General features: G+C 47.1%; 1 protein-coding gene and 1 long non-coding RNA gene across 2 annotated transcripts in view; one reads left to right on the forward strand and one right to left on the reverse strand.

The window, feature by feature from the left end:
* Nucleotides 1-582: 582 nt before the first annotated feature.
* Casq2 (calsequestrin 2) overlaps nt 583-18,675 on the forward strand; it is a 66,170-nt gene continuing 48,077 nt past the window's right edge. Inside the window, exon 1 of the mRNA XM_052731506.1 lies at nt 583-1,047. Coding sequence (XP_052587466.1) covers nt 772-1,047 — 276 coding nt within the window. The 5' untranslated portion in view covers nt 583-771. The remainder of the gene's footprint in view (nt 1,048-18,675) is intronic.
* On the reverse strand, nt 13,553-14,942 carry LOC128106182 (uncharacterized). The gene is made up of 3 exons (XR_008216617.1): nt 14,384-14,942; nt 14,017-14,146; nt 13,553-13,815 (listed from the first exon to the last, which is right to left on the reverse strand). It is a non-coding gene; the product is annotated as an uncharacterized LOC128106182 (long non-coding RNA).

Here is an 18,675-nt window from a genome sequence, read left to right on the forward strand (position 1 = left end):
GGGGCTTGCTTTGTGCCAGACTTTTCCATCTTACGTTCTAAACACCACAGTTAGAGGCTTCCCCATTTTAAATAATGGGGCTCGGACACGCAGGGAGGATGCGCAGTGCTCCAGAATCCACCAGCCACTAAGAAGGCAGAGTGGAGATTGCGACTCTCATCTGTCCCAGCTTGGATAAACTCTGTGTCAGCCTGCTGCTAATGAAGAAAGGGGCAAAAGGATGCCTTAAGAGTTAATGAAGGTAGGGGTGGGGGCGGATGCGGGGTGGAGGGGTCAGTGGGGGACCATCATCCCCTCTTGCTTTCTGGTCTCATCTCTCCCCCCTCCCGCCCCGCTCATGAGTTTTCTTCTCTTCTATGACCTTTGGCCCCTCCTTATTTCACTGGCACACGGGAGCTTCGTTCTCCTCCTGCCTGCCACCCCTCCACCACTGACACACTGTGACACTGTGTGGACAAATCCCTCGGCAGTGTCATATCTGACTTTTTTTTATTATTATTCATCGCATGATTTATTTTTAGCCCGAAACAACTGCATCCTAAAAATGGAGTTCTTAATGAGACAGAGGCTGGGAGAGCTATGCAAGGTATCTAGGGCTTGGCCTCCCAGCCTTCTGCCTGGCTCTTGCTCTGTGCGCATGTGTGCCTTAAGCCTCCACAGTTTGTCCTGTGCCCAAGACTACACAGCTGCAGGACCCAAGGAGGTGAGGTCAGCCTCTTTGTTCCCTGCCCGGTTCAGCAAAGCCTCCAAGAGCCTCCCAGCCTGTCTCCCATGATCTCTATTCCAGGGAGCGAGAAACAAGACTTTTCCCAAATGAAGAGAACTCACCTGCTCCTGGTGGGGGTTTATCTGCTGTCCTTTAGCAAGGCAGAAGAAGGGCTGAACTTCCCCACGTATGATGGGAAGGACCGAGTGGTCAGCCTTTCTGAGAAGAGCTTCAAGCAGATGTTGAAGAGATATGAAGTGTTGTGTCTCTATTACCACGAACCGGTGTCTTCAGACAAGGTCGCTCAGAAACAGTTCCAACTGAAGGAGATAGTGCTGGAGGTGAGTGGGGGGGGGGCAGCCACCTGTCAGAGTGAGCATGAGTGCCCGTGTGGCATTTAACTGACATATTGGAACAAGGGCATGGAGAAGACATCCAAAGGTCTCCTGTGGTGTAGTCTCACATAAATGATTTTGTTTGGTTTGGTTTTGCTTTTTACTGCAGAAGTGGACAAACTCTTAAGGTGGAAGGGAGTGAAGGGGTTGCACATTGACCCTTCTTTATCCGGGGAGTTGTGTGATCATTGCTCAGGACAAATAGCAGAGGCTGGCCCACACAGGTGTGCAGAATCAGAGCAGAGCAGGAGGATGGGAGGCCCCGGAGGCCAAGCTCCAGGCAATGATCTAAAGTTCTTCCTTCTCATGGCCTGATTCATTGGGGTTCCAGTCCCACCTGTCCATTTTCAGAATGTTCCAGCTATTGTCAACCATGGGCTTAAAGGAAACGGAGGGATTCATTGTGAGTTCATTCAGTGCCAATTCCCCACACTTTTCTCCATACTCTCCCCTAGATCCTGGAGAAGCCAGGGTCTTTTGACCTTGCCCAGAGAGGGGGTGACTGTCGTTTCCCGCTCACCTTCCCAGGCAACTTTAGTGTGGACGTGTGCTCTTCTGGGCTGCATATTCATTAGCAGGCAGTTTTTTTCTTTTCTCAGAAAGTTCTTGATGCGAGTTTGGGGCCCACAGTGAAGTCATTTCTTATTTTATCTGTATTACATGATCTGTTGGTCACCTGGCACTGGGCAGTGGCATTTCTAATCCTTTGCAAGTGCCACAGAAAAACTCTCTGCATCTCCTCCTGGACAGCTAAAGGGCACTGACGCTTCAAGAATACCCATGTTGCCAAGAGTCCTTTTTAGTCCCCATGGCCAGCTCTACACACAGCTACAGGAAGGGCTGCTTGAGAATTAACCAGGCAGTACTTCCAGGACACTCAGGCTAATCAAATAATACGATAAACAAATTCACCACATAAAAACCAGGGAGATTTAAAGTCTCAAGAAAAATATGACTATAATAAAATCCAGCAAAGCCTCCTGAATATATCAAAATAACATTAAAAGATGGAAAAAGCATTTCAGAATTGAAAGTGCCTCCTAATCAGTGGAGAGTGCTAGTGTTTAAAAATATCTCCTCAGCCATTATGTTCTTCCCAGGCACCATCCACCCTGGAGTGACGGTGGTGGTTTTGTTCCTTCTGTGGGCAGCAGGTGGAGGGGAAGCAGGGGTCCTGAAGCTATAGAAATGAGAAAAGCCACAGGCTGGAAAAAGAGCAGGCCCACAGCATACCTGCTGCTCAGCCCGTGAAATGGACACATGATCATCTCCATTGCCAAATGCCGTGCTCAGTTACTAAGAGATTGTCTTATGAGATACATCATTGAAATCAGAAAGATTCTATTTGGTAAGCTCATCACTGACTAGTTCAAACCAGATTCAAAAGAACCCCTACATGGCCAGGGCTTAGTGACAACCGTTTTTAAATGCCTGTCATATTAAATAGCACATTCGCACACATTACTGGAAGAGTATCCCTTGGGTAAACTTGGTTCTGGGGCCCCAAGCAAAATCATAAGAAGGGACTGCCTTGGGGTCCCATCTTCCAGACACCTTTCCTGTGAGGGTGCTGAGCTAGCAGAGATTGGTAAAGGGAAGTTGAGCACAGGGTCTAGTCTGATGTTTCTCAGAGAAAATTGAAGGAAAGGGAATATAAGAATGGTTACCAGGAGTTCTTGATGTAAGTTCCGGCTTTGCCCCTACTGGCCACGTGAGCCAGGCCGACAACTATCTCTTGGAGCTTCAGTTTCTTATCCACACATATGGAAAGATAAAGAAAACCCTCCAGGTTACGGGAGAGTCAGTAAGGACGATGGCTTGTGGAACACTTGCTGGGGAGAGACTGTTGAAAGCACTTTGTACATGTTAGCTGACTTAATCCTCAGTCACGGTATGAAGTGAGTATGGGTACTCTCTCCAGTCTACAGATGGGAGATGGAGACCCTGAGAGGCCAAGTTGCCTAATGGCACTTCACTCATTGGAGTGAGGCAGTCTGAGCTCCTACAGCCCTTCCATGGCATTTCTCCTGGCATCAGTGGGCGTGAGGGGTACTGCTGGCTGCCCTGTGCAGGATCTTTTAAGGTACCTTTCTTGAACAGAGCCACTCAGTCCCAGGCTAGGCCTGGGGGTCCCAGCTGAGTGACACCAAGGTTAAGAAGTACTGAGCCCAGGAGGCAGGTCTCAGGAGTGGCAAGAGGCCTGGACCCTCTGGGGAGGGGTGGGGGAGGGGTGCACTTCTGTTGAAACATTTTGTCAGATTTTCAAAATACAGGACAAAAATAAGGCCCCAGAAATCCCATGGGTGCCAGGAGGAGTAGATGTGAGCCCCCTAAGTTTTCTTAGTCCAACCCACTAGCTGGTTCTTGCTTTTCTCCTATACTTGTCAAACTTAACTTAGAAAGAGGTCCTTCCAGCCCCAGGGCTGTGGCTATTCGGTGCAGATGGGAGAGTACGGGCTCAGCCATGACACACAGCTCTGAGGAGCCCAGATTCCCACCCATCTAGTGGTTTAGGGAAGAAGCCTCCCATGTGTCTTATTGTAACCCTGGGTGACCTAGATCCCACAGACATTCATAGCAGCAAAACACACGTTTCACAGGCAGTACTACTTCTTGGGGGGATGCAAAATCGGTTTCCATTTTCGGACTGTTGTCATAGTTTTAAAAGCCAATCCCAACTTATCAAACTGATCTCACCTTGCCATTCCCAGGTGGAAACAGCTGAGGGACACAATGGTTGAAGGATGGGAGTGAGGAGTTCATAGTTTACCACACAAGGGCCATCTCATTCTGGTAAAAATCCACATGCACAGTGGCACACATGTGTATTTTATTTGCTGTTCTTAGGGAAGCCACAATGGGCCAAGCAAAAGTCCCACTCAGGGCGTTATCTGAAGAGGGGCCCTGGAGTACTAGACATGGTGGATACAGAGAAAATGGTGGCCCATAGATCACTTAAAAGGTATAATGGGTCACTGTAACAACAGAGGAGCAAGTAGTCACCTGCCCCAGTCTCTGAAGATACATTTCAAGACCCCTAGTGGAAGCCTGAAACCATGGACACATCTCCTGAGCCTGTCTGTTATGATGTATGTGTTGAGACAGGCCCAGGCTCTCCTTATACTCAGCCATTCACTGGCCTTGCCTCCTGAGCGTTGGGGTCATAGATACATGCCATCTTCATAGTGTGTGTTTCCCCCATAGGTATCAGCTTGCCTATGGTAAAGTTTAATTTGGAAGTTAGGCACACTGAACGATTACTACAATAAAAATAAAATATTACACTTATAGCAATGCTGTAAGTGTTACAATACCATATGGTACTGTCCACGTCCTCTTGTCTTTTTCCTTGATTGTTAGGAACTTGCAGCTTCTCTCTAGCATACCCTGATCACCAGCATCATTACTCTTGCACTTCGAGGCCTCTGGTATGGAAAAGAAAAGTTACTTGAACTTGAGCACTGTATAGACTAACTATTACACCCACTTTGCCGCACGGAAACACTAAATAAAAGGAAGATTCTTGCTTCATGGGCAGGATGGAGCAGCATAATATTTCATCCCAGTATTCAGAATGGCAGACCGTTTTAGATTGTCAATTATTTATTTCTGGTATTTGCTGTGCAAGGTTTTCTGGGCATGCCCAGAAAGAGAAAAAAAAAAGCCCCACTGCCTTTGTGTGGGTACATGGAAAGTATGACAGGGCAGAACTGGCCCATGAAGTGAGTAGGAATTTCCCAGGTGAAACAATGGGGGGGGGGAGGGGCAGAGAGAGGAAGAGTCCGAGGCTCTTAAATATCTTCTGTCAGCTTTTCCCCAAAGTTTGTCCATGGGGCCTGACTGCTTCAGAATAAAGTTTTTATTCCTCCTTGGTGAAGTGCCTCTGGAGAAGACAGTTCTTCATTAGTGGCATTAGTGGCATTAGTGGCATGCACCCCGCCCCCCTCCCCATAGCAGAGTCTGAACTTGGTGGAGAGAATGAGGTTTTGGTAGGAGGAGAGACAATGAGGTCACTAAGGGGTTAATAGGAAAAGACCGAGTAAAATGGCACCAGGGGCATGAAGCTTGCGGTTGGCCTTCCAGTCTGAGTCTGACTCCTCAGGTATTCCCTACATGCTTGTTGGGTGGGTGAAATGCCAGCACTCCAAAGAACCCCAGCCACCTTCTGGGTTGTTCTGAACACCTCGTTTCATAGATGTGGCTATTACTGGGGTTGTTAGAGTCAGAACTTTGGCCCTGAAAGCCGTAACAACCCAGGCTCAACTACCTAGTCTCATTAGTCCAATTAAAGAGACAAGCAATAATGACAAAGAGAAACGGGAGATTTATTCATTCTGTCCACGTTGGGAAGAGGAACTAAGTGATTCAGTGACCCCGAAGTCCATCTGTGGGGTCCTAACATGAGGTTTAGGTTTACATAGGAGGCAAGAGGTAGGAGGTGTCCGTAGCTGAGCAGTCCCAGGTCAAGGTGTGGTCCCACCCGTCATCACCGACTGAGACCCAGCCTGGCCTGCCTGCAGTTGCCGGAACTGCGTGAAATCTCTTCCTGGGACAGAAACTCCCCCTCTGTCTGGCACCAGATTCAGTGTTTCCCCCTTTCCAGCCTGAGAACCCTGGGAAAATTCCAGTCTCTCGGGGCCCATTGCTTCAGTTGTCTGACAGTCGAAGGGAAGAGCAGCAGGTTCTGTTCGGAGCATCTTCTCTCCATGAGAATGGTTCCATGTCCTTCATCAAGTAGATGGGAAGCTCACTTCCCGGCTGGGTCCCCTCATTAACCGTGTAGCATGAATTGCTTTAGAAATTATATATATATATATATATATATATATATATATATATATATATATATATATATATATAATAAATGGATGAAGGATGCCATAAAAACCATCATGGCCAAGTGAGCATAGTTAGTATTCTCACACTTTCAGTATTTTTTCCTATGCCTAAACATGCATTTTCAGTCAGGGTTACAGCGTTTACAGTTTCCTGCCTTATTCTACGTCACTAAACAATTTCATGTTTGTAAACGTAATGTCAGCACCAGCACAGTATTCCATTGTACAGCTATACACATTCAAAAAATCATTTTCCTATTTTTTAGAGCCTGACACAATTTTTAAAATGTTTTTAAAAATTAGTCTGTTTACATTTTCAAAGTTTTAATGAACATTTTATTAGTTCCTTTTTGTTGTTGTTGTTGGTTTTTTGTTTTTTGTTTTTTTTGGATTTTTGGGGGCAGGGTTTCTCTGTGTAGCCCTGGCTGTCCTGGGACAAGCTCTGTAGACCAGACTGGTCTTGAACTCACAGAGATCTACCTGCCTCTGCCTCCTGAGTGCTGGGATTAAAGGCATGTGCCACCAACCAGCTGGTTCCTTTCTTTCTTTCTTTCTTTCTTTCTTTCTTTCTTTCTTTCTTTCTTTCTTTCTTTCTTTCTTTCTTTCAAGACGGAATCTCACTTTACAGCTCTAGCTGTCCTGGAACTCACTATGTAGACCAGGCTGGCCCCAAACTAACAGAGATATGCCTGTCTCTACCTTCTGAGTGCTGGCGTTAAAGGCGTGTGCCACCACACCTAGTTTGAAAATTCATAACTGCATTGATGTTTTAAATAAAATTATTTGCCATCCACATATTTTTCCTTCCATAATGATTCATCTACGCCCTTCCCCCATTTTTCTGTTGTGGTGTCAGCATAAACTGAGAGAGTTGCAGTTTTCCGTGCTGTGTCCTGTGGGGTAGGGGAGGAAGGTGGGGAGCATCAATAGACCAACCCACAGTTCAGTTGTTAAGTGGTGGGATGTCTCAGGGATTTCACTGGCAAATGGATGCTTTAGAACGTGAAGATGAGCATTGCGGATCCCTGGAGAGACATATCCATTCATTTGGCCAATACTTACTGCTCTTAGCAGACACAGTTATCTCAGTGTGACAAAACGGATGTAGGGGTGAGTAGGCGGGTGATGAAGGACCAGTGTGTTCCTCATCGTGAGCAGTCAGGACTGCTTCATTTGTTTTGGGGGAACTGGGTCCCTTGGGCTGGAAGGCAATCTAAGGTTTTGGCACAAAGACCTCATCGTTTAAGTACTCGAGCGCTGGGTTGACCAGTTGCTTGGTGGATTTCTCGCAGGCTGTCTCTGGTGTCTAAGGTTTGGGCTGCTCTTCAGTGTCCTCTGAGAACACACATGCTTACTGCTTAAGAAGTCACTTTTTGAGGCTGTGTGTTTGCTACCACACCATATGTGCACAGCATCTCTCATGAGAGTAAATGGTATACTACCTATATTCAATGGTATACTACCTATAATCTTTGGAAATAGCCTATTTCGGAGCAAGAAAAACTATAGTAATGACTGATTTCCCAGGACCGCAACACAAGCTACTGTCTACCACTGTTTTCATGTGGCAATTTTAGCACAATTTCCCATGAGACCCTGTGGGGAAAGGGGAGGCTAGTTCCATGATCCATGGGCAAAACCAGAATGTGTGTTATATAGTGTGGATCTCAGGGTTCTGCAGCTTTTTTTCTTTTTATTTATTATTCTCTCATACAGTACATCCAGAGCACAGTTTCCCCTCCTTCCACTCCTCCCAGTTCCCACCACTACCTCCCCTCTCCCCAAGACCCACAGCTCCTCCATTTCCCTTCAGAAAAGAGCAAGCCTTCCAGGGATATCAACTGAACATGTCTATTGGTGAAATTATTAAGGCCACTCCGCATAGTTAAAAGGGTGGTTTATTATGTGGGGTAACTTACAAGTGAAGGGATAGGGTACAGGTTCCGGGAAAGGTGTAGCGCAGTCCAGCTGTGTTCTCTGGAGAACTCTGCTCAGTCTACCTCCGGCATCCAGGATCCAGGAACCAAGAGAGTCAGCACATCTGGATCTCGGGTCTTAAGGGCTCCTGTCTCGGCCCTGCCTTGTAGGTGTGACAGTTACCAGAAGCCTCAATGGGAGTAGTACTTCCAGGTCAAAGCTGGAACAGCTACCCACTACACATGACATAACCAGATGCAATAAGACTAGGCACAAACCCTCATATCAAGACTGAATGAGGCAATCCAGCAGGAGGAAAAGAGTCCCAAGAGCAGGCAAAAGAGTCAGAGATGTCCTCACTCTCACTGTTAGGAGTCCCACAAAAACCCCAAGCTAAAGAACCATAACATATATATAGAAGACCTAGCAGGTGTCTGCAGCTCTTAGATGAGTCTCCTAGGCCATTTCTCTCAGTCTTCAGTTCCCATCACAGTTGAGCTCCCCCATAGGTATGAATCTCAGTCCCCATTTGATCTGTATGCCAGTGGAAAGTCTTTAGCTTTGTATTGCTGTAACTTCCTCAGGCACTGCAATGCACCTAGCATCATTGATAGGTCTCAGATGCTGCTGTGGTTTGAATGAAAATACCCGCCCCCCAACACCCCTCCTCTGCTCATGCCTCATATATTTGAATGTTCGGTTTCCAGTTAGTGGAACTGTTTGGGAAGGATTTGGAAGTGTGGCCTTTTTGGAGGAGGTGTGTCACTGGGGTTGGGCTTTGAGGTTTCAAAAGTCCATGTCATTCCAGTTGTCTCTTTCTCTGCTCTGTGATTGTTGGTGCAGTATGTAAGCTCTTAGCTATTGCTCCAGCACCCTGCCTGCCTGCTGCCATGCTCCCATCATGATGGTCATGGACTTTAATCATCTGGAGCCATGAGCCTCAAATTAAATGCTGTTTTGTCACAACAATAGAAAAGTAACCAAGATACATGTATGTGCTCTAAAATCATGATCATCCTTATATGCCCATCCTTGCATGCAAAGGGAAAAGCAGAAAATTGGAAGCCAGAATAAGCCACAAAGATTCACCTGATCCAGAATAAGCCACAAAGATTCACCTTCTCATACCACATCTGTAAGATCAACCATTTAGCTTTAAACTCACTGAATCAAAGGAAGCAGGTGAAAGCAAATGAGTTATAATCCTGTGTACTATATAATTCTGTGTATTAAGAAGTCGGTGTCTATTTTGTTCTGTCAGTTGGGGGGAGGATTCACCTCTGTGGAATACAGCTGTTCTCATCCAAAGTGGAGTCCTTCAGCGGTCTCTGGAATTATACAGCACCTTCTTAGCCTATTTCAGCCATTCTCAGCGAACACCTAAGGAACTTAAAAAATACAAATGCCCACATTTCATGCCCTAGATTCTGCTTTAGTGGGGATTGGTAAAGGAGGATGCCTAGACACTACAACTTTTTACATGTGTTTATTCACTTGTGTGTGTACACACCATGGTATGTGAGAAGAAGCCAGAAGACAAGTTCTAGGAGTCAGCTCCCTCCTCGGTGGCCAATGCCTTCACTTGTTGGGCCGTCTTGGCAGTTTCCTGAATTTACTTTTTTGTATTACATTTTTCTCGCTCTGAACAAAGTACCTTCTTTGTTTCAAACATTGTTTGCAAGTTTAAAAGTTCATTGTCTTTACTCGTGTGTGTGTGTGTGTGTGTGTGTGTGTGTGTGTGTGTGTGTGTGCCTGAAGAAACCAAAAGACACTTTCTGTTCTCTAAGAGCTGGAGTTTCAGTTGGTCTTGAGCCACACAACATGGCTGCTGGGAGCTGAACTTCATTTCTCTGGAAGAGTAGCAAGTGCCCTTAAATGCTCAGCCATCTCCCGATCCCCCAGCATTTGTATACTTATTTATTAATTTCCTTATTTACTGGTAAGGCAGGGGCTACATGTGATAATGAACATGTGGAGGTCATAGGACAACTTGTAGAAGATAGTTCTCTAGTTCCATCTTCTCCCCCTGCCCACCCCCCACCGGGATGGGACTCAGGTTCTCAGGCTCGGTAGCAGGTGCTTTAGTACTGTGCCATCTTCCTAGGCAAATACCACAATTTTGACCATGGTTATCTATATATCCAACTGCAAGTGATGTAGAGAGTTTTCTGGGTGATGCTACTACGAAGCCAAGTTTGAGGACCACCTAAGCCTTGATACTAAACACATTGACCCAATGACATAGCATTGCCCAAGAGTGTGTTGGGAATGGAGGCTTTCAGGGCCCATCCTAGAATCAGACTATGCGTTTAAATGGGATCCACAGGTGATTTGTAGGCATGCTAAGGTTTGCAAAGCACTGGGTGTGTCTGCTGGGTTGAAAACATTATCCATATGGCCAAATATCATGTTGCATCTGTTTGACCTTTGCTGCCTGGACTCCTTTGAATGATGTTGGCCTGCTGGTATACCTCTGATTTTGTAGGTTAAGCTGGGTCTTGCGGTACAGTGATTCAAGACTGCTGTGGGACTCAACCAGGCCTCCCAAGTAGCTCCCATTGACCCCTACCTCACGGTTGGAAAGGTTTTCCCAAAAGAGAATAATATGGACATCTAAGGAGTCTCCCCTCTTTGAAAAGTTTTCCATTGAATTTCCTGGATTTCTGAGACCAAATCAGAGGGTTACCTTCAAAGTCGACTTAGAGAGGACTCAGGAGTTAGCTGAGAAGAGAAGGCACACATCTGTTTTGCTGTTGTGCCTTATTATTCCTTTCCCAAAAGAGATGCACCATCTGAGGACACCATATTGATGCAGGGTATGAAGATGCCATGATAACCAATGGGAATCATGGGAAAGTAGCTCATAGCAAATTGAAGAATGTTCTGTAATGTGAACTACATCTTTCTTTCATCTATGCATCAAATAGTCATCTTACTTGCAGATGCAGATGACATGGCCTCTGATGTTTGTGATGTTCCTCTTTTGTAAATGATAAAAAGCAATTTCCTTCAGATCTATGTTTAAGTGTTACTGTCTTAGTCAATGTTCTATTGCTGTGAAAAGACACCATGACCATAGCAACTGTTATAAAAGAAAATATTTAATTGAGGCTTGCTTACAGTTTCAGAGGTTTAGTCTATTATCATCATGGTAGGGAGCATGGCGGCGTGCAAGCTGACATGGTGATGGAGAAGGAGCTGACAGTTTTACATCCGGATCTTCAGTCAGCAGGAGAAGAGAACCACTGGGCCTGGCTTGAGTATTTGAAACCCCAAAGCCCATGCCCAGCAACACACCTCCTCCAACAAGGCCACACCTCCTGATCCCTCTCAAGTAGTGCCACTCCCCGATGATCAAGCACTCAAATATGTGAGCCTCAGGGGGCCATTCTTCTTCAAACCACCACAATCACCTTACCAAAGATGTCACTTCCCTGCCCATGTATATAAGCCACACTCTCTAAGACCCTTCCTCTTCCTCTACCCTTCTTATTTTTTCCATAGCACTTGGGCGACATCTTGCACATTGTGTGATACCTTCTATCTATAGAAAGAGAAATCTACAAAGTTCAGGACTTTGTTCTAGTCACAGGTCCCAGCATCTGGATCAGGGTCTGACAGTTGGGTATTTTGCAATATTTTTTGAACAAATATTGAAGGAAAGAGGGAACGGGAAATAGTAGGTATTACTGAATGTGTTGTGAGACATGCCCGTTGCAGAGGCCTTGAATATGCTAGTTTATATAATTCTGACATTCCCACATTGCAGAGAAGTAAGTTAGAGAGTTAAGGAAAAACTGCCCAAATCACAAAGCTATGAAATATAGCACGAAGCAGGATTTGAGCCCATACCTATTTGGTTCAGATGGCATGTTCCTTCCACTATACAACTGAACATCCGGACTGGACAGTTTCGGGTTTGTAAGCAGTACTGAGTTATGAAAGCGTGTGTCTTGATACTCTGGATTTTCACCCACACTTCGCAATGCTAAACTGTACAAGTGGACTCTGTGTGGCTCCTAAGCGGTTACTGTGTTTATATGGGCAGCAGATTAACACCTTGCTGGACCTTAATGAATAAATGATGATGGATGAATGGATGGCTAGGTGGAAAGAGAGAGAAATGGGAAAGGAAAGGACTTGTACACACATTGTCTACATTGGAAATACTTTTTTTTTCTTGATTTCTTTTTAAAATGATATAATTTGTTTGGTGAGTGAAGGGCATGTGTGCCGTTGGAGCACAGGCCAGAGAGCAACTTTTTGAAGGTGGTTTTTACTTCCACCATGTTTGTCGTGGGGATCAAACTCAGGTCATGAATCAGGTTTGGTGGCAAGTATCTTTACAACCTGAGCCGTCTCTCCAGCTCTCTCTCTCTCTCTCTCATATATATATATATATATATATATATATATATATATATATATATATATATATATATATATGTACACTGATAGAAAAGAGGTTGAATTTGTAAGATCCAGGGATCTGTGTGTTCTCCTTTGCTTCCTCTTCCTCCCACTGACATACGGGTAAAACATGCTTTGCTTTGTTTGTTTTCCCAAACCGTGGGACTCTCAGTCCAGCATGTATCCATGCACACAGACAGAAAGCCCCAAGCTTTTTAAGGCTGAGCCTGCATCCCGAGTCTATTTAGCACTGGCAAAGGTCCCAGCAGATGCTCTTCCAAACCCCAAGGCAGAATGAAGCTGTTGGAGTCAAGTAAATCTACAGATGGGATGATGTGGGGACACTGGGCAGAGAATAGCAACACACGCACGATTCAGGGATTTTCTCCAACTGTCCCCTGCCCAAAGACAGCCCTCTTCAGTCTCACACCTGCTCCACTCTGAAAAAAAGCAGATGAGGTCAGGCTTATTTTGGTTTGGCTTTGAGAAAGAGCCCTCACACAGAACCTGTGCTGTTCCAGGAGAAGCATCTCCCCACCCCCACCGGGCACCCCCAGCTCCTGTGAAGCCCAGTGCGGGGAACTGTAGAAGGGGCCTTTGCTGGGCACTTCATGTAGTGCAGGTGGTCTTGGGTGAGTGAGGAAACAAGAAATGCTATCAGGGGATATGGATTCAGTTGACTGTAGTCAGGCCTTCCCTGTACAGAATTAATGAAGAGGAGAAGATTTTCCAGATAGAGGGCTGGCGTAATGGCTCAGTGAGTAAGAGCGTTTATAATGTAAGCTTGACCCCTGGGAACCTCTGACCTCCACGCCCATGCCCTGACACATGAACCACATGGCACATGTGCCCACGCACACATTGTGCACATACAATAATGAAAATAGTCCTCCCCTGTACATCAGAACCACAGTTCATTTTGAAGCTTCTCCATTCGGGAACACCATCTTGTACTATTGGGGTAGGCATCCTCCCACAACTACACATTTTTAAATGGGGTCATGAGCTACCATGAAAGCCAGCACCATGGAAATACGGTAAGGACTCTTATACTACAAATCAGTAAAAGAAAAAAGACATGGGATCTGCTGGAGACACTGAGAGGCTTTTCTTTTTTGGTTCATTTCTTTTTTTATTAAGAAAAACTTTTTTATTCATTTTACATACTAATCACAGATCCCTCTCTTCCCTCCTCCTGCCCTTCCAGCTCCCCCCACCGATGCACCCCCCACTCCCTCCTACAAGAAGGTTAGGCCTCCCATGGGGAGTCAGCGGAGCCTGGAACATCAGCAGCCCTGCCCTCCTGCAGCCTTAGCTTTGCAGGTTGGTGGGGGGCATGCCACGTGAGCCCCAGCCTCAGTACACACCTAACACGACTCGTTCTCCCGAGAAAGCCAGCTCAGCCCAAAGTGTAGGCATTTGAAGATGCCTCAGAAGGTTCTGTGGGGTCTAATCTATATGCAGCAGGCCAGAATTATCCACACGAGCTGTTGCTGTTTGGACAGCCTCTCAGGAAGGGATCCAGCATGCCATCTTGCAATGCAATGGGCTGGCAAGACATCGGAGTATCCAAGGTGCCTGGTTCCAGGAGCTCCCTCCTGCTGCTGGGTACCCAAGCCAGGCACCCTCTCCTCCCCATCATCTGCTGTGTGTTGGGCTGTCCCTCACCTGCCTGCCTCACCCCTTCCCCACAGCCATCCTCACTCAGGATATCAAGCTATTAACTGACCACCCCCCCCCCCTAATTTACCTGTGAAGCAAATGAGTTTGTGTCTGTGCACTAGCAGTGTGGCTGCAGGCAGGATGGGATTCTCCAAGGCTGAGTGCTTGTTTTGTGAAATATCCCAATGGTCACAACATGTACTTTCTTTCCAGGCCATCTTATAATGGTAAAACAGACACAAGACACAGGGAAAGTGACCCACACATATTTGATGCACAGTTAAAGACTGCTTTTGAACTCACCCATATGTGACATCCCATAAAACCTCCCATTCTCCACACAAGCTAGTTTTCCATGGCATCTGCTATCACTAGAAGGTGCTATCAAAAATATTTCTAGTCAGAATTTATTGTTGTTTGCGGGGACCAGGTCTCACTATGTTACCCAGATTGACCTTGAACTTATGATCGGGATCCATCTGTCCCCGGCTCCTGAGTTCCGGGATCCAGTCAGGCTTGAGTATTTCATAAAGTTCAGCCAAGCAGGAACAGACTTCTGCTTTTCAATGTGTACCACAGGGCAGAGAAGTCCAAGTCCTTCTTTCACATCAGGGAGGTCTCTCCATGGGCAGGGCACCCGCTCCCCACCTTCCTAATGAAGGATGATTCCAACCAAGAGAAAGCGAATTTAGAAAGGAGCCTTCTCTTTCTGCCCCCCAAAAGGTCTGGGTACTGTGTGTGGGGTCCTTCTCAGTGTGTGTGTGGTGTGTGTGTGTAGGGGTGCTGCAGGGGGCCCTCCTGCCAGACTGCATCTCCACAAGCCCTTGAGAACAGAAGTCTGCTAAGAACATTAGGAAAGGGCACAGCCTAGTCCCATGTTATTAAATAATTAATTAGTCAACTTATTTATTTATATGGTGCTGACGATTGAACCAGAGCCCTGCTCACACTAAGCAAATGTTCTATCACTGTGTTTCCAGCCCCAAATATTACCTTAGGATGGATTTTGTTGTTAGTTCTCTGTGTGTGTGTGTGTGTGTGCGCGCGCGCGCGCGCGCGCGCGCGCGTGCGTGCGTGCCTGTGTGTTACTGAGAATTAAATCCATTTGATTTTTATTCCATGAAATGCTCTTGTTGGTGTACAATGGATAAACAAAAGCCCCGACCTCCAGGGACAGCCTCCCTCATTCTGTCATATTGGATATCACCCAAAGCTGCACAATGAGAGACTGTGCTCACGTGTTAGGAGCTGTGTGGAGCAGAAGTTCTCACTGTATGTGGGCCCAGGGCTCGCTGCATGGGATCTGATCAGGAATGTCCACTCTGAGCTTCCATCCCAGACCTGCTGAGTGAGAAGCTCTGGGTGGGCCCCCTGGGCCGTGTTAGCATCAGTTTTCCCTGCAAGAGATGCTGATGTGCGCTTGTGGTCAGAGCAAGGTTTAGCATAGGGTTTGCCCTGCGCTGGCTTTTACAGGGACAAGCCTTCACTGAGTGCTTGCCTACGGGTTGTGCCGGCCGGCCGGCGGCAGCAACTGGCTCTCGCTTCTTTTTTGCATAGAAACTTGAAGCTCAAGGAAGCGCTCCCTTGCTCAGCTCACAGCTGGTCATCAGCAGCACCAGGGCATGGGCTCAGGTCCCTCTGGTTCCCTCTGCAGAAGTAGGTTGCCGTGGAGGCGAGCTTAGGTTCTGGAGCAGTGTCGGGGTTGGGCTCGCAGTGGGGTTGCTTAAAAACTGTGTGGTTGTGGACAAGGGGGTCAGCCTCTTTGTTCCTCCATTTTCTCATCTGCAAAGCTCTTTCTTGGGAGACCTTCATAGAGACTCCAATAATTCACATGAGGTAGTCAATGCTGTAGTTGGCCTGGTGAATACCCACTCCGTACTATCATTTTTAACATTTTCATTTAATTAAGTGTGTGTGTGTGTGTGTGTGTGTGTGTGTGTGTGTGTGTGTGTGTGTTCATGCCATGGCATGTATGGCAGTCAGAAGACAGTTGACAGAGTCAGTTGTCCCCTTCCCTATGTGGGTACTGGTGATCAAATTCAGGTGACAAGTGTGTTTGCCACTGAGCCATCACACCAGTCCCTTGATTGGTGTTTTATTGCAGCTGTTATATAGACTTTCAGCCTGGAGGGGTGCAGTGAACACACAGCATCAGCCTTTGGAACCCTGCCTTGGCACTGAGTGGGGTGACAGTCCCCAAAGTGCCAATAGAACCAATCAGTAGCCTCTCTCCCTCCCCCTCAGCACTTTCAAGGGTTACCCAATAGCAGCCCCAAAAGCTTAGTAAATGCTGAATTCTCATAAATAGCTGTCCTCTTCCCCAGCCAGCCTCCTGGGTGGATATAATGGGTGCCAACTGCCAGGCTATACATAGCCCAGGCCTTGCTTGAGAGTGGCCCAAAGTGACAGGAGATACCAGAGATAAACGTGGGCTCTCAGGTTTCAGGGACACAGTTTTGAACAGTTTGACCTGTTGCCAGATGGTTTCGGGGAGGGACGTGGAGAGCAGCCCTCTCTGGCTCCTGGCTTGCTTGGCAAGAACAGCAGTGCAGCCAGAGTACTTTCAGTGGCTGGCCTGAGGGACATTGTCTTAGAGCAGAGGTCTTCAGAATTCTCCTCAGGCTCTTTATTTGTGATGTTTGCAGATTCATGAGTATGCAGAAAAGCACAGCCACCTCCCTTCAAGTGTCCATATTCCTCACATCTCTCCCATCTTCCCTCCAACCAGGAAGGAAATCCCAGTCTCTCCCCACAAAGTGTCTTCACCTCTCCCGCTGTGTTAGAGCTGATAAATTCTATACAGGGACTTACTTGGGAGGCACACACAGACCCATCGGATGCCCTGTCCTCTGAGGCCCAGGAAAACAGTCCCGGGGGGGGGGGGACTTGACCCTCTCAAAGCCTTCTGCACTGACTTCCTTTCATGGACAAACTTCTGGAACAAGCAAGCCACACCTGCTCCAGCCTGTCCTTGCCACCCACTCGACTGTCCAGTTCCCTGCCTTGGCTTCTGTCCCGGCTTCTCTTTACAAGGTCATCCACGACTTACCAGTCCAGAAAGGAGACCTGACGGGGGTCCTGCCCCTCCTGGACTCCCTGTGACACCAGGCCTTAGTGGCTTGGGAGTCAGGGCACCACAGTGATCCTGCCATGCCTTGCAGCTTCTGAGCACCCTCTCCTTTCACAGCCTTGGTACTTCTTCAGACACCTATCTCACGCACCTTCTGTACATGCCTCTAACGTGGCCAGTCTGGCCTGAGGCTTGCTCATGCACCAGCCCCCCAAATGCCTCAACCTCTCACCTCCTCGGCTCCTTTGAGTAGCTTGAGCACTTTCTGTGATCGTGAATTCACCGCAGTTCTATCCGTTCTGAGAAGCCGACGGCAGTTCCAGAACATCCTCCTGATGTTACCGCCTGCCCTTTGTTCTGTTTTCTGAGTCACCTTGTGGCCCCTCTCCCTTGTTCCCTCTCAAAGGCCAAGCAAGAGCAACTGGGTCTCACTGGGTCCCAACTCACACTGTCCACCATATAAGGCTGTTGCTTCTTCATGGTCCCAACCTTTGTCTGAGACCAGAGCCATCCCCCAATCAGACCACACACCTGCCTGCCACCTGGATGGATGTCTTTCTTTCTCGTATTCCTTTCTCTGTCTGGTCTGGGTCCTTGGATCTACCCTCTCTGAGCTCAGATCAATCTCTTCGCTCTACTCAACTCCAAATCATAACTTCCAACCACAGTGTACAAAACTTTATTCTTTTTCTTAGGTATCTTAAACACAGGACTCTTTAAGCTCCCCCAAATATAATTTACTCCGCTAAGCTAGCTTGTTCTGGTCCAGCCCTTGACACGTCCACCTTCAAACCTCTGCCGACACTGTTTCTTCCCCGTGGATGCTCTCACTCCTTCTGCCTGTCCCGGTCCATTGTCTCACTGGCCTCTGCTCTCACAAGCAATCTCCCTTGTAATTGGTTTGTTTACTTGAGGCACTAATTTGGGGTCAGTCCAGCTACTCTCCTGGGTGCTAGAGATAGCACTGGGAGAAAGGCAGACACAGACTGGGCCTGCTGGCTTTAACACTAACAGAAGAGAGGCAATAATCACAATAATCATATACAAACCTAGGACAAGTTGCAGAGGAAATTTCAGGGTCCTTGAGCAAGCATTGAATTGGGGTCAGGGGTCAAGGGGTCAGGGGTTACCTTCTGGGGCACTAACGTGTCCAGGTACACTACAAAGATGGCGGCATTGATGAAGAATGGTAAAGGAGGTCTTCTAGATGGAGCGAAGGACATTTCTAGATGTAGACTCCAATTAAGCTGAAGATGCAGAAGGCCACGTTGTGCAGGGCTGGGTGGCTATGAAGGGATGTTTAGACACACCCAAAATGCATGGAAACCAAACCACAGCACTCAACATGGCCTGCCAGGCTCTGTATGGTTTGCCCCCCGCCCCTTGCCCACAAGCTCTCTCTTAGGAGACTCCACAGCCTTTGAATCTGCCCCACTGTTTTGGCGGTCTCTTTCACCAGCTCGTCCTTAGCTAACGATTGTTACTTTCCTTTCTGATAATCTAGGCCTTGGCATTTGGGGATCAGTACCCGATCCAGAACCCTATTCAACTACCATACTATTGAGAAGGAAATCTACCATTTATTAAGCACCTACTGTATGACAAGATGCATGCCAAGCACTTCATATTCGTTATTTCTGTTATTCTTCCAAAGAGTCCTGTGCAGGCTGGTGACAA

Source organism: Peromyscus californicus, unplaced genomic scaffold (assembly GCF_007827085.1).
Source record: "Peromyscus californicus insignis strain IS unplaced genomic scaffold, ASM782708v3 Scaffold_9__1_contigs__length_137607984, whole genome shotgun sequence".
Taxonomy (NCBI): Eukaryota; Metazoa; Chordata; class Mammalia; order Rodentia; family Cricetidae; genus Peromyscus; species Peromyscus californicus.